Consider the following 14,119-nt stretch of genomic DNA (forward strand, 5'->3'; position numbering starts at 1 on the left):
CCACGCCCCATCAGGGCAGGTCTGCCTGGAATGGTGCAACTCTACACACCACACACCAGCTCCAACCCTTCCCCTGCTGCCTGGTCCATCTACCTACCCCAAACCACAGCATTTACCCTGACTCTGCTTATTCTAGAGTCTCCAGCTATGCTTTGTGCCACACCACATGATTTGCCTGCAGTTGGGTGACCGGGACCCAAACCACAGGAGAACGCTCGCTCCACGCTGGTGGTGGCATTTCTGCTCTGTGCAACTGGGACACAGCCCAGCTGGGCTGATCACAGCCTTTCTTATCAAGGAAGGACAGACAAGAGCCAAGTCCAGTCCCAGAAGAAGCCAAGCTACACCAGATGCCTGCTCCAGACATCTAAAACAGCTCCCAAAGCCAGAGCTAACCCCAGCTCCAGCACCACCTGAGACCAGAAGCCACCCAGGAGTGGTAGGAAGTGGCTTGACCCAAAAGCAGCCTGGCACAACCACCACTTGGGCAGATGAAAGAGTTACCTTGCCTATCCATGTCCCCAGGAGGCTGACACACACTTTGCCATTGTCGTACAGGTTGGGATTCAGTCTCCCACTGCACTGGGAGAGGTAGCGGAAGAGAGGTGGGACAGCAGGGTAGATGTTGGGGAGCTGGATATCAAAGAGAAAGAGGCCATCTTCATAGGGTGTGCGTGTGGGCCCTTTGATAAGTGCTGAGAAGAGATCCTGTGGAGAGAGGGAAGAAAAGCCAGGCACTGTGAAATGCTCTCTCACCTCAGCAGGGTTGTATTTACAGAGGGGATGTGATTAATTCAGCCTTTGTCGGCTCTGGCACCACATCTCAGGGCACCTTCCCACCCCCAGAAGCAGAACTTCCATCATGGCCTGAGAGCAGACCAAAGCTTTGGGTCTGGAGCAGGGCTTCAGAGGACAGTCAGCAACCCCTGAGCTGCTCACTGGTTACACCAGCCCTTTCCTGGCCACTCAGATGCCTTTTCTGCTCAGTGGGACAGGCAGCCTGTGGGCAAAACACCCAAAATATGCTTCCCACAACAAGGAGCTCCCTGTTGTTGTCATCCTGAGCTGGGAATGAAGCCCTTTAGGGTCATTGCAGCCATATTTCACATGCTGCACACATTCCTGCTGCTCTAATGCAAAGGATTAAGGCTAAGCAGGGAATTCCAAAGAAAGCAATCCGGATGCTGAGCTCAGCACTGGCACACAGACATTTGAGAGCAGACACTTGCCATTCGATCCTCAAAGGTTTTAACCATGATGCCATCAGGCAGGGAGGTGGCCAGGAGAGCCATCTCCTTCCGCACAGTGCTAAAGAACTTCTTGGCTTCTGGGGGCTGGAACTCCATTTTCTTGAAGGCATGGCTATCTGTGGGCAAGGAGGAGAAGCAGATTAGAGCCTGCCTTTGGAAACTGCCCCTGCTTCCTTGCGAAGGCAAATGTACCCATGTGCTAAACCTGTAATTTGAGAAAGAGTTGACTTGCTTTGGTGGTGAGCCAAGAGGCAGCCCAGAGATTATTTGATTTTTCCCACACTGTAAAGCAGCCACAACCAGCTCCTCTTCTCATAGTCCCACACAACACTGTCCCTGTGCCCCACAAGGAGCACTGTCCTACAGCCAGGAGGGCTCTTCATCTTTATTTAGACACAACCTGCAGGTTCAGGACAGTTTGGCCACCTTTCCTTCTCAGGCCTGGCCAGCTCACCCAGCACCTTGGGCTCTGCTGTCACCATTGTTCCACACAACCAGATGCTCTTTTTTATTTTTGGCTGATTAACATTGGCACAAGTGAACAAGGACACTCACCCACCAAGGACACCCAGCACAAGAACACCAGCTGTTCCTGCTTTGCTCCTCAACCAATCCATCCCTGCAAAAAAGCCTGAACAAACCCTGTGGCTTGCAAGAAAGCAGCTGCAATGGAAAGGGACTAATCACCACAGCCCTCCAAAGTTAGTTACCAACATATACAAACAGGAAATTCATTCCTGTGGCTTGAGATGTTAGGGTAGTACCTAGAGATGCCACCTAAAAGCAAGGCTTAAGTCCCAAAAAAGACTGCTAAAAACACTGCCTTAATTTCTCCTTCCAGCTGTGAAAGAGGAGTAGGAAGGAGAGAGGATACCCAAACCCAAGAGGCCTAGAAGCAAATGTTTTAGAGAAAACCCTGCAGGACAGCAATGAAGAACAGAGTGTCCCTCACAGGCCTGACCTCCCACACTCACCTGGAGCATACTCCAACACAGAGAAAACTTCTCCTTTGGCACTGGTGAAGGTGACTCCAGGCTTGCCCCCACTCTGCTGGCAGAGCACTGGTGTCTCACTGGGCCACTCAGACCTCACTGGTGTCTGTGCCTCTGCTTTTTCTTCCTTCTTTTCTGTCTCTACCATGGCTTCCATTTTTTCCTCCTCTGCAATAGCCACATTATCCAAGGTTTTTTTCAGATTTTCCTGCAGCTTTTTAATATCATCCAAGAACTTCTTCTCCCGAGTGGGTTTTTCCAGCTCCACAGTTGGGGAGGTGGGAGAGCCAGTCAGCAGCTGCTCCACAGTCATATTTTTCAGGCTTTCCAGGATCTTGATGGCCTCCTTTAGCTCCCGGAAGCTCTTTGGAGCTCCATCCTTGCCAGCTTTCTCTGCAGCAAGATCTGCAACTGCCATAGCCACAGCCCCCTGGACTTGTTCCTCTACTTTTTTCACTTCCTCTGCTGCTGGCTCCTCAGGCTCTAAATCCTCAATTTTTGGGTGGTCATCTTCCATGAGGCCATTGTCTGTCTCCCAGCTGTCACTTTCATCCTCCCACTCAGAGGATGCCCCGCTGGTGCTGCCGTCAACAGAATCATAGTCTGACTCCTCAATTTCTGATTCAATATTGTATAAGTGCTAGAGGAGAGCAGAGTTATGAAAAAAAAAAAATTAGTCCGAAGCACAGAATTTTGTTGGTTTTAAATGAAAGCCAGTTCTCCCCATGAAAAGGGAGGTTCCACCTACGACTGGTTGGGCTGCTGCAACCTCTTCCATCTACACAGGGTGGATTGTGTTTGAGGCAAATAATGTCACCAGTGACAGGCACAGAGCAGGCATCTGCACAGTCCCATCCTCCACCTTTCAAAGGAGGGCATCAGGGGAAAACTGGGTGGGCTGCAGCCATCCCAGTGCCTGGGATTTAGCCAAGAGCAGCAGGCAGGCAGCAAACAGCTACCTGGCTGCCACCTCCCAGGGTTTCTAAGCACAGAACTAGTTCAGGAGGTATTTGGGTATCATCTGGACAGTATTTCTGGTCCTGCTTCTGCACCAGCAACTGTGCTGGCACAAAGCCCTGGTTTAGCTGCCTCCATGCTCTGCGAGACAATGCTGGAAGCAGGAAAACATTCCCACACCAGCTTTCTTCTTTGGTGGCCCATAACACTGCTTTAGCTGTTGTATGTCACTACTGCTTAAAATTCAGCTGGGACAATGGAGCCTAACCCAAGCTGCTGAATTAGCTCTTACATAAAACCTTCTCTTCCCTTTAGCTACTGGAAGCTGAACCCATCCATGCTCTGTCTAGCTTCACCTCCTATAATCATGCTTTTGCACATGCTGTGTCTCTCATAAGATTTCCCTGCAGCAGCTTACAGACATGCTCCAGCTACAACCTCCAAGAGAGAAGCAAGGGATTAAGAACAACTTTGTAAGGCTGTGTTAGGGCTCTCAAGATGGAGCATTTTATCCACAGGCTCCTTGCACTTGAATGATGGCCCAAGAATCCTCTTAAATCTTGCAAGATATGAACCCAGAGGCTAAAGCACATGGACACACTCAGTCATCTTGTCAAAACCTTGAACTGAACCAGCACTGTTCAGCTAGTGCTGTGCCACCCTGAGCCAGGCAGGCAGGCAGCAGGGGTTAGCTGGGTTCAGCACAAGTGACTGCAGGCAGGAAAAAACCATCAAAACTCAGTGCCCTCAATGCTAATCCAAACCTGAGTCGGAAAGTTAATTAGCCAGTTATGCCATCTTTATTTTTAGAGCTGAGAAACAGCACCCAGACAGCTCCTCTCTGGGCACACGGACAGGCATTGATAAATCAGGGTTTTACCAACTGATAATTCACACTCCTGACATTTCCCCAACTCCCATAATTACGCAGATGAGCGGAATGGAAGGGACTGGTGTGACACAGCAGGAGCTGCTGCAGAGCCCCAGCACCACAGTGCCAGAGCAGCCCTTTGTGGAGCACCCATCAGACCTCTGATTGTGCCTGTGATCCAAGCACATGTGACAACGGGGCAGGGAGACAGCAGCCTGCTTTGTAATGCTCCAGTCCACTGCCACAGTGCAGGCATTGACTATTCTGCTGTAATTAATGCAGAGCTGCTTGGTTTAGAAAGAAATCTTGACTGAGTGCTTTCTACTTGCAAAGATATCTGTGTGGTGGGGGCAGTGGTGCTCTCTGACACCATGGTGGAGATGGGACCCTACAGAAGCAGAGTTTTCTCTTCAGGCTGCCTGTCTTAATCTGAAGCAACAAGGAGAAGAGACACAGGATGAAACTGTACATGGGGGAGTGAATAAGTTTACAAGACAGTACACTAAAACCCCCAGAACAATGCAACAGACAAATGAATGGGGCTAAGTGGATTAGTGAGGCTAGATCTATATTTTTTAAGTTTGCACTCAGCTCCTTTCTTTCCCTGCCCTGGGAAAAGATTAGGGTTTGATCCCTAGGTCACAACTTTTGGCTCTAGCCCAGCTTCTGAGGAGCTTCTTTAGCCAAAGAAAACACCATGGTGCCATTTCACAAGCAAGACAGAACAAGCAATCATCTTTCACAGGTACCTTTAGTTGGGCAACAGAGGGAACCAGGGCTCAAGTCAGAACTAAAGATCCCTGAGCCCTGCAACCCCCGCTGCACAGCAGCAGGTGCTGAAGGCCAGGAGCAGGGTTGTGAACATGCAGTGCAGCATCTGAAAGGAGCAACAGGCTGTCCACACTTTCCTGTTCTCTAGATTCAGGAGCAGTGATGAACAATTAGTTCCCCAGTCCTCCTGACAAAAGGATTTTCATGTTCTAAAAGAACTGGGAAGCCACCTGTCATATGGGAAAGAAGCACTGGAGCAAGATTCCCTTACCCAGTGAATCTCTCTGCACCCAGGATTTAAAACCAAGACTTATCATTCAACTAAGGATTACAGAGACATCACGAGCTGGAACAGGACCTCACCTGAGGCAGAATGATAGTCTTGGAGTTATCAGCCCACACCACCTCCACTTTGCTGCTGACATCTACACGAGCCACTTGTCCGACTGAGGGCTGTGGAAACAAGAGCAGTTTGTCAGTCCCTTTGCTTTCCCAGGTGTTTCAGTGAAGACCCAGAAAAGGTTTTGAGAAACAGATACTCCCCAGGTCAGAGACCCACCTAAAATAGTGACTGCATCCTACTGCAGGAATGGCAGAAGACCTGGGGTCTCATGTCAAGGGGGAGAAGAATCCTACAGATAGGATTTCCACGAGAAACCCCACAACTCTTATGGAGATGGGGAAAAATCACCCCCCCTGCGAGGAGGAGGGGACCCGTAGGGCTGCTCTGGCAGCAGATCCTGACTCTTACCCAGGACCAGGGCCATTGCAGGGCTGTGGCCTCTCCGGAGGCAGCAGGACTGTCCCCTGCATCGGGATGCCCTCTAGTGGGGTGTCACCACCCCGGCCACCAGGAAGGGGCTCCCAGCAGCTCCTCCCAGCAGGCGTGAGCAGACAAGTCTGGGTTGGCACTGGGTGTGCACAGTAAGCAGCATCTTGCACTGGAGGAAGGTTATTTAGGTCAGCATGGCAAGCTGGGATGTGTTTCGTGCTGCTGAAACTCAAACCAGTGTGAGAGCCACACTCTCTCTTTTAACCCTTTCTTAGGGCAGCAATCTAGGAAGCTAGGTCTTGCTTGGAAGCTAGGAGGTCTTGCCTGCAGAGTTAAGCCTGTTTTCTAGCCAACAGTCTCTTCTACAACATACATTGTTCCTGCTTCCTCCCCAGGAGATCAATCAGCTCAAGAAAATTAATGTGCACATAATAACTCAGATGAAAACAAGAACCCCAGTCATCTGTTGGCAAGTAAAACAAACTGGTTTCATGACAAAAAAAACTTCGCTTTTGCTCAGGAGCCCACAGAATATCCTCTTTAACAGAGGTTACTCTGAAATCCTAAGCACAAGTTCTGTAAAAAACCCTCAGGCATGTATTTAAGCCTTGCCTAGGCTTTGTTCTTGCTCTGCTACAGACTGTCACCAAGGTCACGGGATTTCAAGGTTACATCTTCACCAGACCTGGGGTCTGGATACGTTCCTCACGACAGCAGGGGACGCCGCCACAAAACTCCCACGTTAGGGAGTTCAGCGTGGCCACGGTGAGACTAAGGCCCTTCTACTGCCTCTTTCGAGTGTTTCCACCAAGAACTGGTGCCGATGCAGTTGTGTAATTGTGCCCAGAACCCACCTCATCTTCCTTGGCCGTGGCTCCGTCGGAGTTGCCGATGCGGATGACGATGTCTGTGGTGCGGAAGCGGAAGTCGGGGTGATCTGCGATGTCATAGACACTGACATCCTCCTCCTCCCCGATCAGCTGCAGCACAGACAGAGCACAAACATCTCAGCCCCAGGATGCTGCACTGACCTTCAGAGCCTGCCTTCAACCACTTGAAGGGATTTTGTGTGTTTTGGCAGTTTTCAGTTGCTCCGGCAGGCTCCAAGGAGCTGCTCGTGTCCTTCCTCACCTCAGCCTGTACCACATCAATCAGGACACAGCAATGAAAGGAAGCAGATCCTCTGTCTCATCTGCTTGCCCTTCACCTTTACTTCAGGTTCCACAGCACATGCAAGAACAACATTTTCATCCCTTCTGAACACCCAAATTCCTCAAAGCAGTTCACTGGGACCCAAAGGGGAAGAGTTTCCATTCGAAATGATCCAAGGCAACAGCCAGTGTCTGACAAAAACCTTCCCAATTAATGGGAAACTTTTCCTGTGAGAACTTGGAGCCCACAAGTGGGTAAAGTGAATCATAGAATCATAGAACTGGCTGGGTTGGAAGGGACCTCAGAGATCATCAAGTCCAACTCTTGATCCACTCCCCCCGTGGTTCCCAGCCCATGGCACTGAGTGCCACATCCAGGCTCTTTTGAAATATCTCCAGGGATGGAGAATCCACCCCTTCCCTGGGCAGCCCATTCCAATGGCTGAGCACCCTCTCCAGAAAGAAATTCTTTCTCATGTCCAACCTAAACCTCCCCTGGCACAACTTGAGACCTCTTGTGCCCTCTTGTCTTGCTGAGAGTTGCCTGGGAAAAGAGCCCAACCTGCCCCTGGCTCCAATCTCCTTCATGTTTGTCTTCTATCTTCTTTCCCCTTTCTCTCACTGCCTGTATTTTGACATCTGCTGCTGCTGCAGCCTACAGGGTTACAGCAGTGGTAAGAGGGAAACAAATCTCTGCCCCTCCTTGTGGTGCTGCTGGACTCAAGCTCTGCTCCCTTCCCACAGCTCTCAGCTCCCAGGACAGGGCTGCCTTAGGGCCAGGGGCCTGAACCCCAGGACATTTACCAGAGACCTTGTCAAAGCTGACGATGAAGCACAGCCCCAGGCCAGACTTATGTCTTCCTTCTGCATATAAAGGGCCTTGCTCAGTTATGATGATGTGGTCTCCCACCCTAAGGCAGGACACACCAGATATGGGTGGTCTGAGTCCCCCTCATCTCCACCTAGACTGCAATCCACTGAGACTCTGCAAAACAGTGTTCCTACCAGCCCTGAGAAAATGGTACTGGGGCTCTCTGTAGGCAACAGTGCCTGGCAGAGACAAGCAGGACAACATGCAACAGACTGATCCTCTTTCCATCAACAAGGAAAGGCATGAGAAGGAAGAAGTCTTACAGTGAGCTCAAGAAATCAACCATCTGTGACAACTTCAGCAAAAATCTTCATCCCTGCCAGAGCCTGATGTTGATTATGGGATGTAAATCCTTCGGCTTGGTCTTTGCTGCCTTGCAGGCATCTACAAATACGAAGTGACAACACCTCTAGCTAAGCCTCCCAGGCTCAAAAGCACATTGCTGCTCCTCAAGGACAAACTCCACTGCAGAGCTGACTCCCAGGCTTATCTGTAAAGCTTGTGCAACTGTTTTGTAGCTGCTGTCTCTTAGCTGGTTGCAACAGGCAGAGGCTCCTGCACTTACCTCCACATCATCTCCACTGGATTTCAACTTGAACCACTTCACCACACAGGTACGGCCAATATGGTCACCAGACTGCACGACTCCATATAACCCAGGGTCTTGGGAGCTCTGAGCTTTTGGTCACAATGGCAGGGAAGAAAATAGACAAGGTAAGTGGAGAAACACAGATTTCACACAGCAACTGAGGCTGCCAGCTCCCAAACTCTCATAGCTGAAATTTTAAATTTGTGAATGACACGAGGGAAAACAGTTCTTCCTACACAGTCAGAATTGTACTCTGCTAAGGAGCTGCATTTAAATGGGGCACCAAGTGATGGCACAGTAAGATTATGTTGCATTGGACTGGGTGAACACGTTCACTTTGAGAGCACTATTGAGATCTAACAAGAGAAAACAGGCCTTAGTGCTCTGCTCCTCAAACTACCACCACACAAGCTGTCAGTTTCTGGGTAGGATGGCCAAGAACTCTTGTTTGGTGAAGAAAAGGGACTCCAGAAGAGGCCTCTGGATCCCAAACCCTCCAAGGAAAAAAATGGAGGGTCATGACAGACAAGCCATATAGAGCAAGCAGCATGAGATGAACTGTTCATTTCTCCCCTCATTCTGCAAGACTGAGGTGTTCACACTTTCAAAGAGAGGGGCCACCTGCACTCTACAGAAACACTGACACTCCTAACCTTGCTCCTTGGCAGTTATTCCATTCACATCTTGCCTGTTTTCACAGTTTGACCTTGGTATTTAAACAATGATTCTCTGCTGACATTTGTGCTGGCACCTGAATCACTGCTGGTCCCTTGTTAGGCTGCTGTGCCTACCTCAAGTGAGCCTACTAACACCACCTGGAAAAAAGGCTACAATGCACATCAGGATATCCAGATTGAAGATTATTTTGCAATTATGAACATCTTTGTTCCCTGAGCAGTGTTTTGACACCCAATACCTCTTTTGTCCACCACAAAATCCCCAGGGCAGAACTCATTGTTGTCCAGATGATGGACTGGGATCAGCTCGTTGGAGCGGATGTTTGTCTCCACGGTGCCATCCTGCCACATCACATCAGCTGAAGTCATCGTGGTCACCACTTCTACAGCCACCCTGGGAACACAAAAAAAGGGCAACACGTTACCAGAGGGAATGTGGATGAGCCCAACCAGAATGTGATGCTGTCAACATCAGGGATCAAGATGGATCTTGGCAACACAAGGGCACACTCAGCAGCAGGCTGGGAAGCAAGTCAGGAAACTCCAACTGCTCCCAATGGAAGCAGCCACACAGCAGGCTTTGTTTGAACAGGTTCTCAGTCACTGGAGATGTTATATCGCTGCAAGGCTACACTACAGAAGGATTTACTTTCTTCCAGGAAGCTGATGCTGAGCTCACTTTTATTCCTGGTGGACCAAATTAATATCTGAGAGCACCCACTTTCTACTCCTGGCAAGAAGCAAAACAGGAGCTTCAAATACTTTGAAGTTTAAGATCTTCTCCACTGAAGCACCTTCTAGCCTGGCAGCTCCCAGGAGTCTTTGAAGGACCAGGAGCATGGGACTAGAAAGCAAAGATAAAGCAGCATCCATCTCAGCCCTTCCACAACAGGAAAAAGAAGGGGCAACATATTGAGTGCGGGTAAAACAGAAGGATTTTGTTTAAAAGAGAAAAAGTCTCCTTCCCAGCTGTTCAAACCCATACATGTGTCTCTCTGCATCTCAGAAATGAAACCCAAACATGGAACAATGGACCACATGCTGGCATTCTGCTGTGGAGCTTCAGAGAGTTGCTTGAAGAGGCAAGTTGCTTGGGGGCAGGAGGAAGAGAGAAGCAGTCCAGCTGAACAGACTCTTCTAATGAGCCATCCACCATTTTCATCTCTCCTACTGCACAAAGCAAATTGAATCCCATGCTGATTTAAAATCTTGTCTTTATTTGGCAGCCAAGCCTTCAAGATATAACACAAGTGCTGCATTTATGTTGGTTTTAAGTCAAGTTTCTTTCATAAAGAAAACACAATAGGCAAACACAACTGTTTTCCCCCAGCCCTGTTTTTATAAATGTCAGAGAAATAGTTTTAAGTGGAAATACTATGAAGTTTCTAGTAGGGCCAGTACTCAGCAGCATAAATTATCAGAGAAGAGATTCTTAAACAGGCTGGTGGGTGACAGGCCAAGAAATGGCTCCTTGGGGGAAGTGCAGCCGAGGATGGGAGTGGAAGGGAAGGCCACCCAAGGGAAGAAAGACTCCATCCCCAGCACAGTTTATGCTGCTTCACAAACAAAATCACAACTGGGCATTAGCAAAAATATCCTCATTAAAAAACCAACCTGAGGCCAACGTGCTGCCAAGAGACATGCAGCAAGTCACCCCATGATGGTAAAGCCTCTTTACCTCCAGCCAGAGGTGCCCAGGAGGTGACACAAATCCTGCAGCAAATCCACCCACCCTGTGCCTCTCAGCAGCACTCCCACCCCACCCATGGCCTCACCAGCTTCATCTGCACCTTCAAACAGCAAAGAGCCCTGGTGAGCTGTGACCAGCTGCCACATCTGCCCTTTTAGCTGCCAGCTGGGGCTTCAAACTGTGTTTTAAAACCTGTATTTTTTATTCCCTGTGAAATGGTCATCTCCACAGTGTTCCAGCATCTGACCTCTGCGTTTCCTTGCGTGGAGCTGTGCAGATCCAGCACAGGAATCTCAGTGTTGTCACAGGGATTTCTCCCCACTGCCTGTATGGAGCAGAAAGCTGCCAAGGTTTACAAGCTGAGCTCTCCTTAGCAAAGCCTTTACTGAAGCAGAAGCAACTCAGCAGGGGGGCAAGAAGTGAAAAGTGAACCAAGACTCAGTTCCCAGGATCCCTATCATGTGCTCCCGTTTTTTCTTTTGCTTGAATACTGCTCTGCTGAGGTTTGTGACCTTCAAATTCAAGTTCTCCAAACCCCTCAAGGACTAAAGGAACAGCCCTCCTTGCATACAGCCAAAAGCTAGGATACCCAAACAAAGTGTGAATGAGGTTCCTGGCGTTCTCCAGCTGGATCCCTTGAATTTTGATAATGTCACTTTTCTTGGAGGAGTTTCACATTATCTGCACCAGTTACATTTCTGATGAAGGATCTGTACACAGCTAAGTAGGCCAGGGGAGCCATCAGGACAGGGTAGCTGCCTTTGCATCCCCTGAAAACAGTTTAAACATTCTCAATTAGAAGCTGCTGAGACCCAGTTTTGTCTAGAAATAGGCAGACACCTGCAATGCTCCCTCCCCTGTCCTACTGAAATCAATTCCTCCAAGACCCTCAAGGAGTGGATACTGTTCATTAAAAAATTCCAATAAAAGCATACTGCTGGCAGACTTTGCAGATCTCTCTCCAGAACATGACAAGGATAACAGTGACCACTGCAGCACAAACCCCTGCCAGCACAGACCTTCCTGCTGATCTGAGCCTGCTCCCCAGGAGGACAAGCTGCCCGTTCACACTAGGATGGGTTTATCCTCAGCCTCTCTGCAGAAGCTGCCAACAAGGTAACCAATTAGTGTCATGTTTAAGCTGTATGATCTTTATTCATCTGTCTCTTCCTCTGTGTATGGAGTCTCAAGCTGCACAGATATTTTGATGATGCCCTGAGGCATAGCTGAAATAAAATAGCATCAGTGTCATGTCACGTGGGCACAGTTCCATTGGAAGCTGGATTGAGACCAGGCTGATTTCACCCAGGCCACTGCACAGTCACAACAAAATAATCCCTGTTGGTTAGGACCAACCAGTGTCCTAACACCATCACCCCCCCTCCCCCAAAGCTGAGGAACTGGTTTACATCTGGGAACTGCAATAAGGGGGGGATCCTGGCAGATACAGGGGGGTTTGGAAACCTGACTCACCTGTCTCCTGGCTTAAACTCTCGTGAAATCTTGGTCTTCTTCTTCTTGTGCTTCCTCTTCAGGTTCTTGATGGAAAGGGGGATGCTCTTCTTCCTGCCAGTGCCGCTGCCACTCTGGGACGAGGCCGTGGAGCTGGCAGAGGAGGTGACAGAGCTGGTGTCATCAGTGTCATCAGCTGCCTCATCATCAGCATCTTGCTCCATGGACTGAAGCCTGTAGTCAGATGAGCCTTCATCCTTCAGCAGAAAGGGGGGAGGTGGCTGCTGCTGCTGTGCTGCTGCCCCTTTCTCCTTCTCCATTTCTTCAGCCTGCTCCTCCTTTCTCTCCCCAGGACTCGATGCACTGGTGGAAGAGTCATCCAGCTCACACTTCAATCCAGGCTTAAGCTCTTCTGATTTTTGGTCAGCAGCTGCAGCAGATTCTTTGTCAGGAACTTCAGTGGTACCCTGAGACTCTGGGGAGCACGACATGATCTTCACTATCTGCTTCTTCAGCAGCCGCCTCACCTAGAGAGAGCAGAGCTGGGTCAGGTGCTGTGCCTGGACACTGCCAGCCAGCCTGGGAACAGCTCTGTACACAGAGGAAAAGAGCTCTGAAATGGGGCTCTGCACATATCTCACACCAGTGTTCTGCAAACCAGCATCTCCCCCCTGCTCTACTCAGGAGCAGTGCTGGACTGGCCCCAGGAGAGTGAGCTTTGCTCCTGTTTTAACCTCATTCTGAACTTTTTTGTTATGGGAGGTCACAAGAGGCTGCACAAGTTAATCTATGTAACAGACACAGCAATGCAAGGAGGTCACCATCCAATGCTGATGATATCCTGTTGTTCTAGGAACACTGCTGCTCTGCAGCCAGCATCCAGAAGCCATGGTGTGACTCATTTAGCCTAAGGAAGCAAAGACTTTCTTGTCTCCCTGTAGCAAGGACTTCACTGAACAGTTCAGCTCCATGGGAAACCTGAGGTCATGGAAACAACGTGGGTCAGAGTCCCAGCTGCCAGAGCCTGACCTCTGCAAAGTGACACCTCTACATTCAAGGTCCTGTTCCTGCTCTCTTGGGGCAGGTGTGGTCAGACTGCTGAACAAGGGGACTTTACAGCTGGCAGCCATTACTCTTTACAACCACTTCAGGAGTCACATTTCAGCCTGGACTGCCAGGAAGATTTCTGCTCTACGAGCTGCAACAACTAGAAATGCTCAGAGAAAATGCTTCCCTCCATCCCTCAACTCACCTTTTTAGCAACTGATCCTTCACCCAGGACACAGTTCCTCTCAGGGCATTCACAGGTGATTTTTGCAGGTTCTACTTTGTCTGGGAATACATAGAGGCACCTTTCCCCCAGCTGCCTTTGGGCATGGTCAAAGCACCCCAGACGTTTTACCCTGATGGAAGAGGAGGAGAGCCATGAGCAAAGCATAAAAGCAGTAACAGACCACAGCATCACTCAGGGCCTCCACAAGCTTGCATGGCCTCATGCCAACAGCTCTTCTGTGGGACTAGCAGTAGCTAACACCACAGCAAATCTTTTCCAGGCACACAATTCTAAAGGAGGAGTGGGAATCTCACCAGGGACTGGGTGGGGATACAAAGGGCTTGGGTGGGACACTCCTCTCCCTCTAGGTTCCCCTCTCAGAGACAGCTGCCAAGAGACATTCAAAGTTGACATTGTTTTTGACTTTTTTTTTTTTCTGTCATCACCCTCGAGCTCCTCTCCTCCAGCTTAATCATGAGCTCCAGGCAGGAACCATTCTGCACTGTGCTATTATTCATATGATGTTTCTTTCAGAGCCTTCTCCAGCCCATCTTTGCAGTTGCAGCCTGCAGAGGGCACCCGATGCTCCCTCAGCACCATCCTGGGTCCAGAGAAGGACACCACAGCTGCACACTGCACACCCAGTAAAGATGGCAGCCTGCTCCAGAAACAAGTGGAAAGACAAGGGGGAAGTATTTGGAGAAGATCAGTGGGAGGCCACCCCCTGTGTTGGTACCTCAAGTGTCTGATAAACTCATTTGGAAGCTACTGTTTCATATTTTTGAAGCTCTGGAATATACAGG

At 49.6% G+C, this 14,119-nt stretch overlaps 1 protein-coding gene across 3 annotated transcripts in view; it reads right to left on the minus strand.

Annotated features, from left to right (window-relative positions):
• UBE2O (ubiquitin conjugating enzyme E2 O) overlaps positions 1-14,119 on the minus strand; it is a 61,157-nt gene that overhangs the window by 6,020 nt on the left and 41,018 nt on the right. For all 3 annotated transcript variants that reach the window (XM_071763994.1, XM_071763995.1, XM_071763996.1), the window contains exons 8-16: positions 13,296-13,446; positions 12,065-12,570; positions 9,141-9,295; positions 8,201-8,313; positions 6,468-6,593; positions 5,205-5,294; positions 2,225-2,882; positions 1,230-1,366; positions 505-708 (exon numbers count right to left, since the gene is read on the minus strand). In XM_071763994.1, coding sequence (XP_071620095.1) covers positions 505-708; positions 1,230-1,366; positions 2,225-2,882; positions 5,205-5,294; positions 6,468-6,593; positions 8,201-8,313; positions 9,141-9,295; positions 12,065-12,570; positions 13,296-13,446 — 2,140 coding nt within the window. The remainder of the gene's footprint in view (positions 1-504; positions 709-1,229; positions 1,367-2,224; positions 2,883-5,204; positions 5,295-6,467; positions 6,594-8,200; positions 8,314-9,140; positions 9,296-12,064; positions 12,571-13,295; positions 13,447-14,119) is intronic.

The sequence above is a fragment of the Heliangelus exortis genome, chromosome 20 (genome assembly GCF_036169615.1).
Source record: "Heliangelus exortis chromosome 20, bHelExo1.hap1, whole genome shotgun sequence".
In the NCBI taxonomy this organism is placed as follows: Eukaryota; Metazoa; Chordata; class Aves; order Apodiformes; family Trochilidae; genus Heliangelus; species Heliangelus exortis.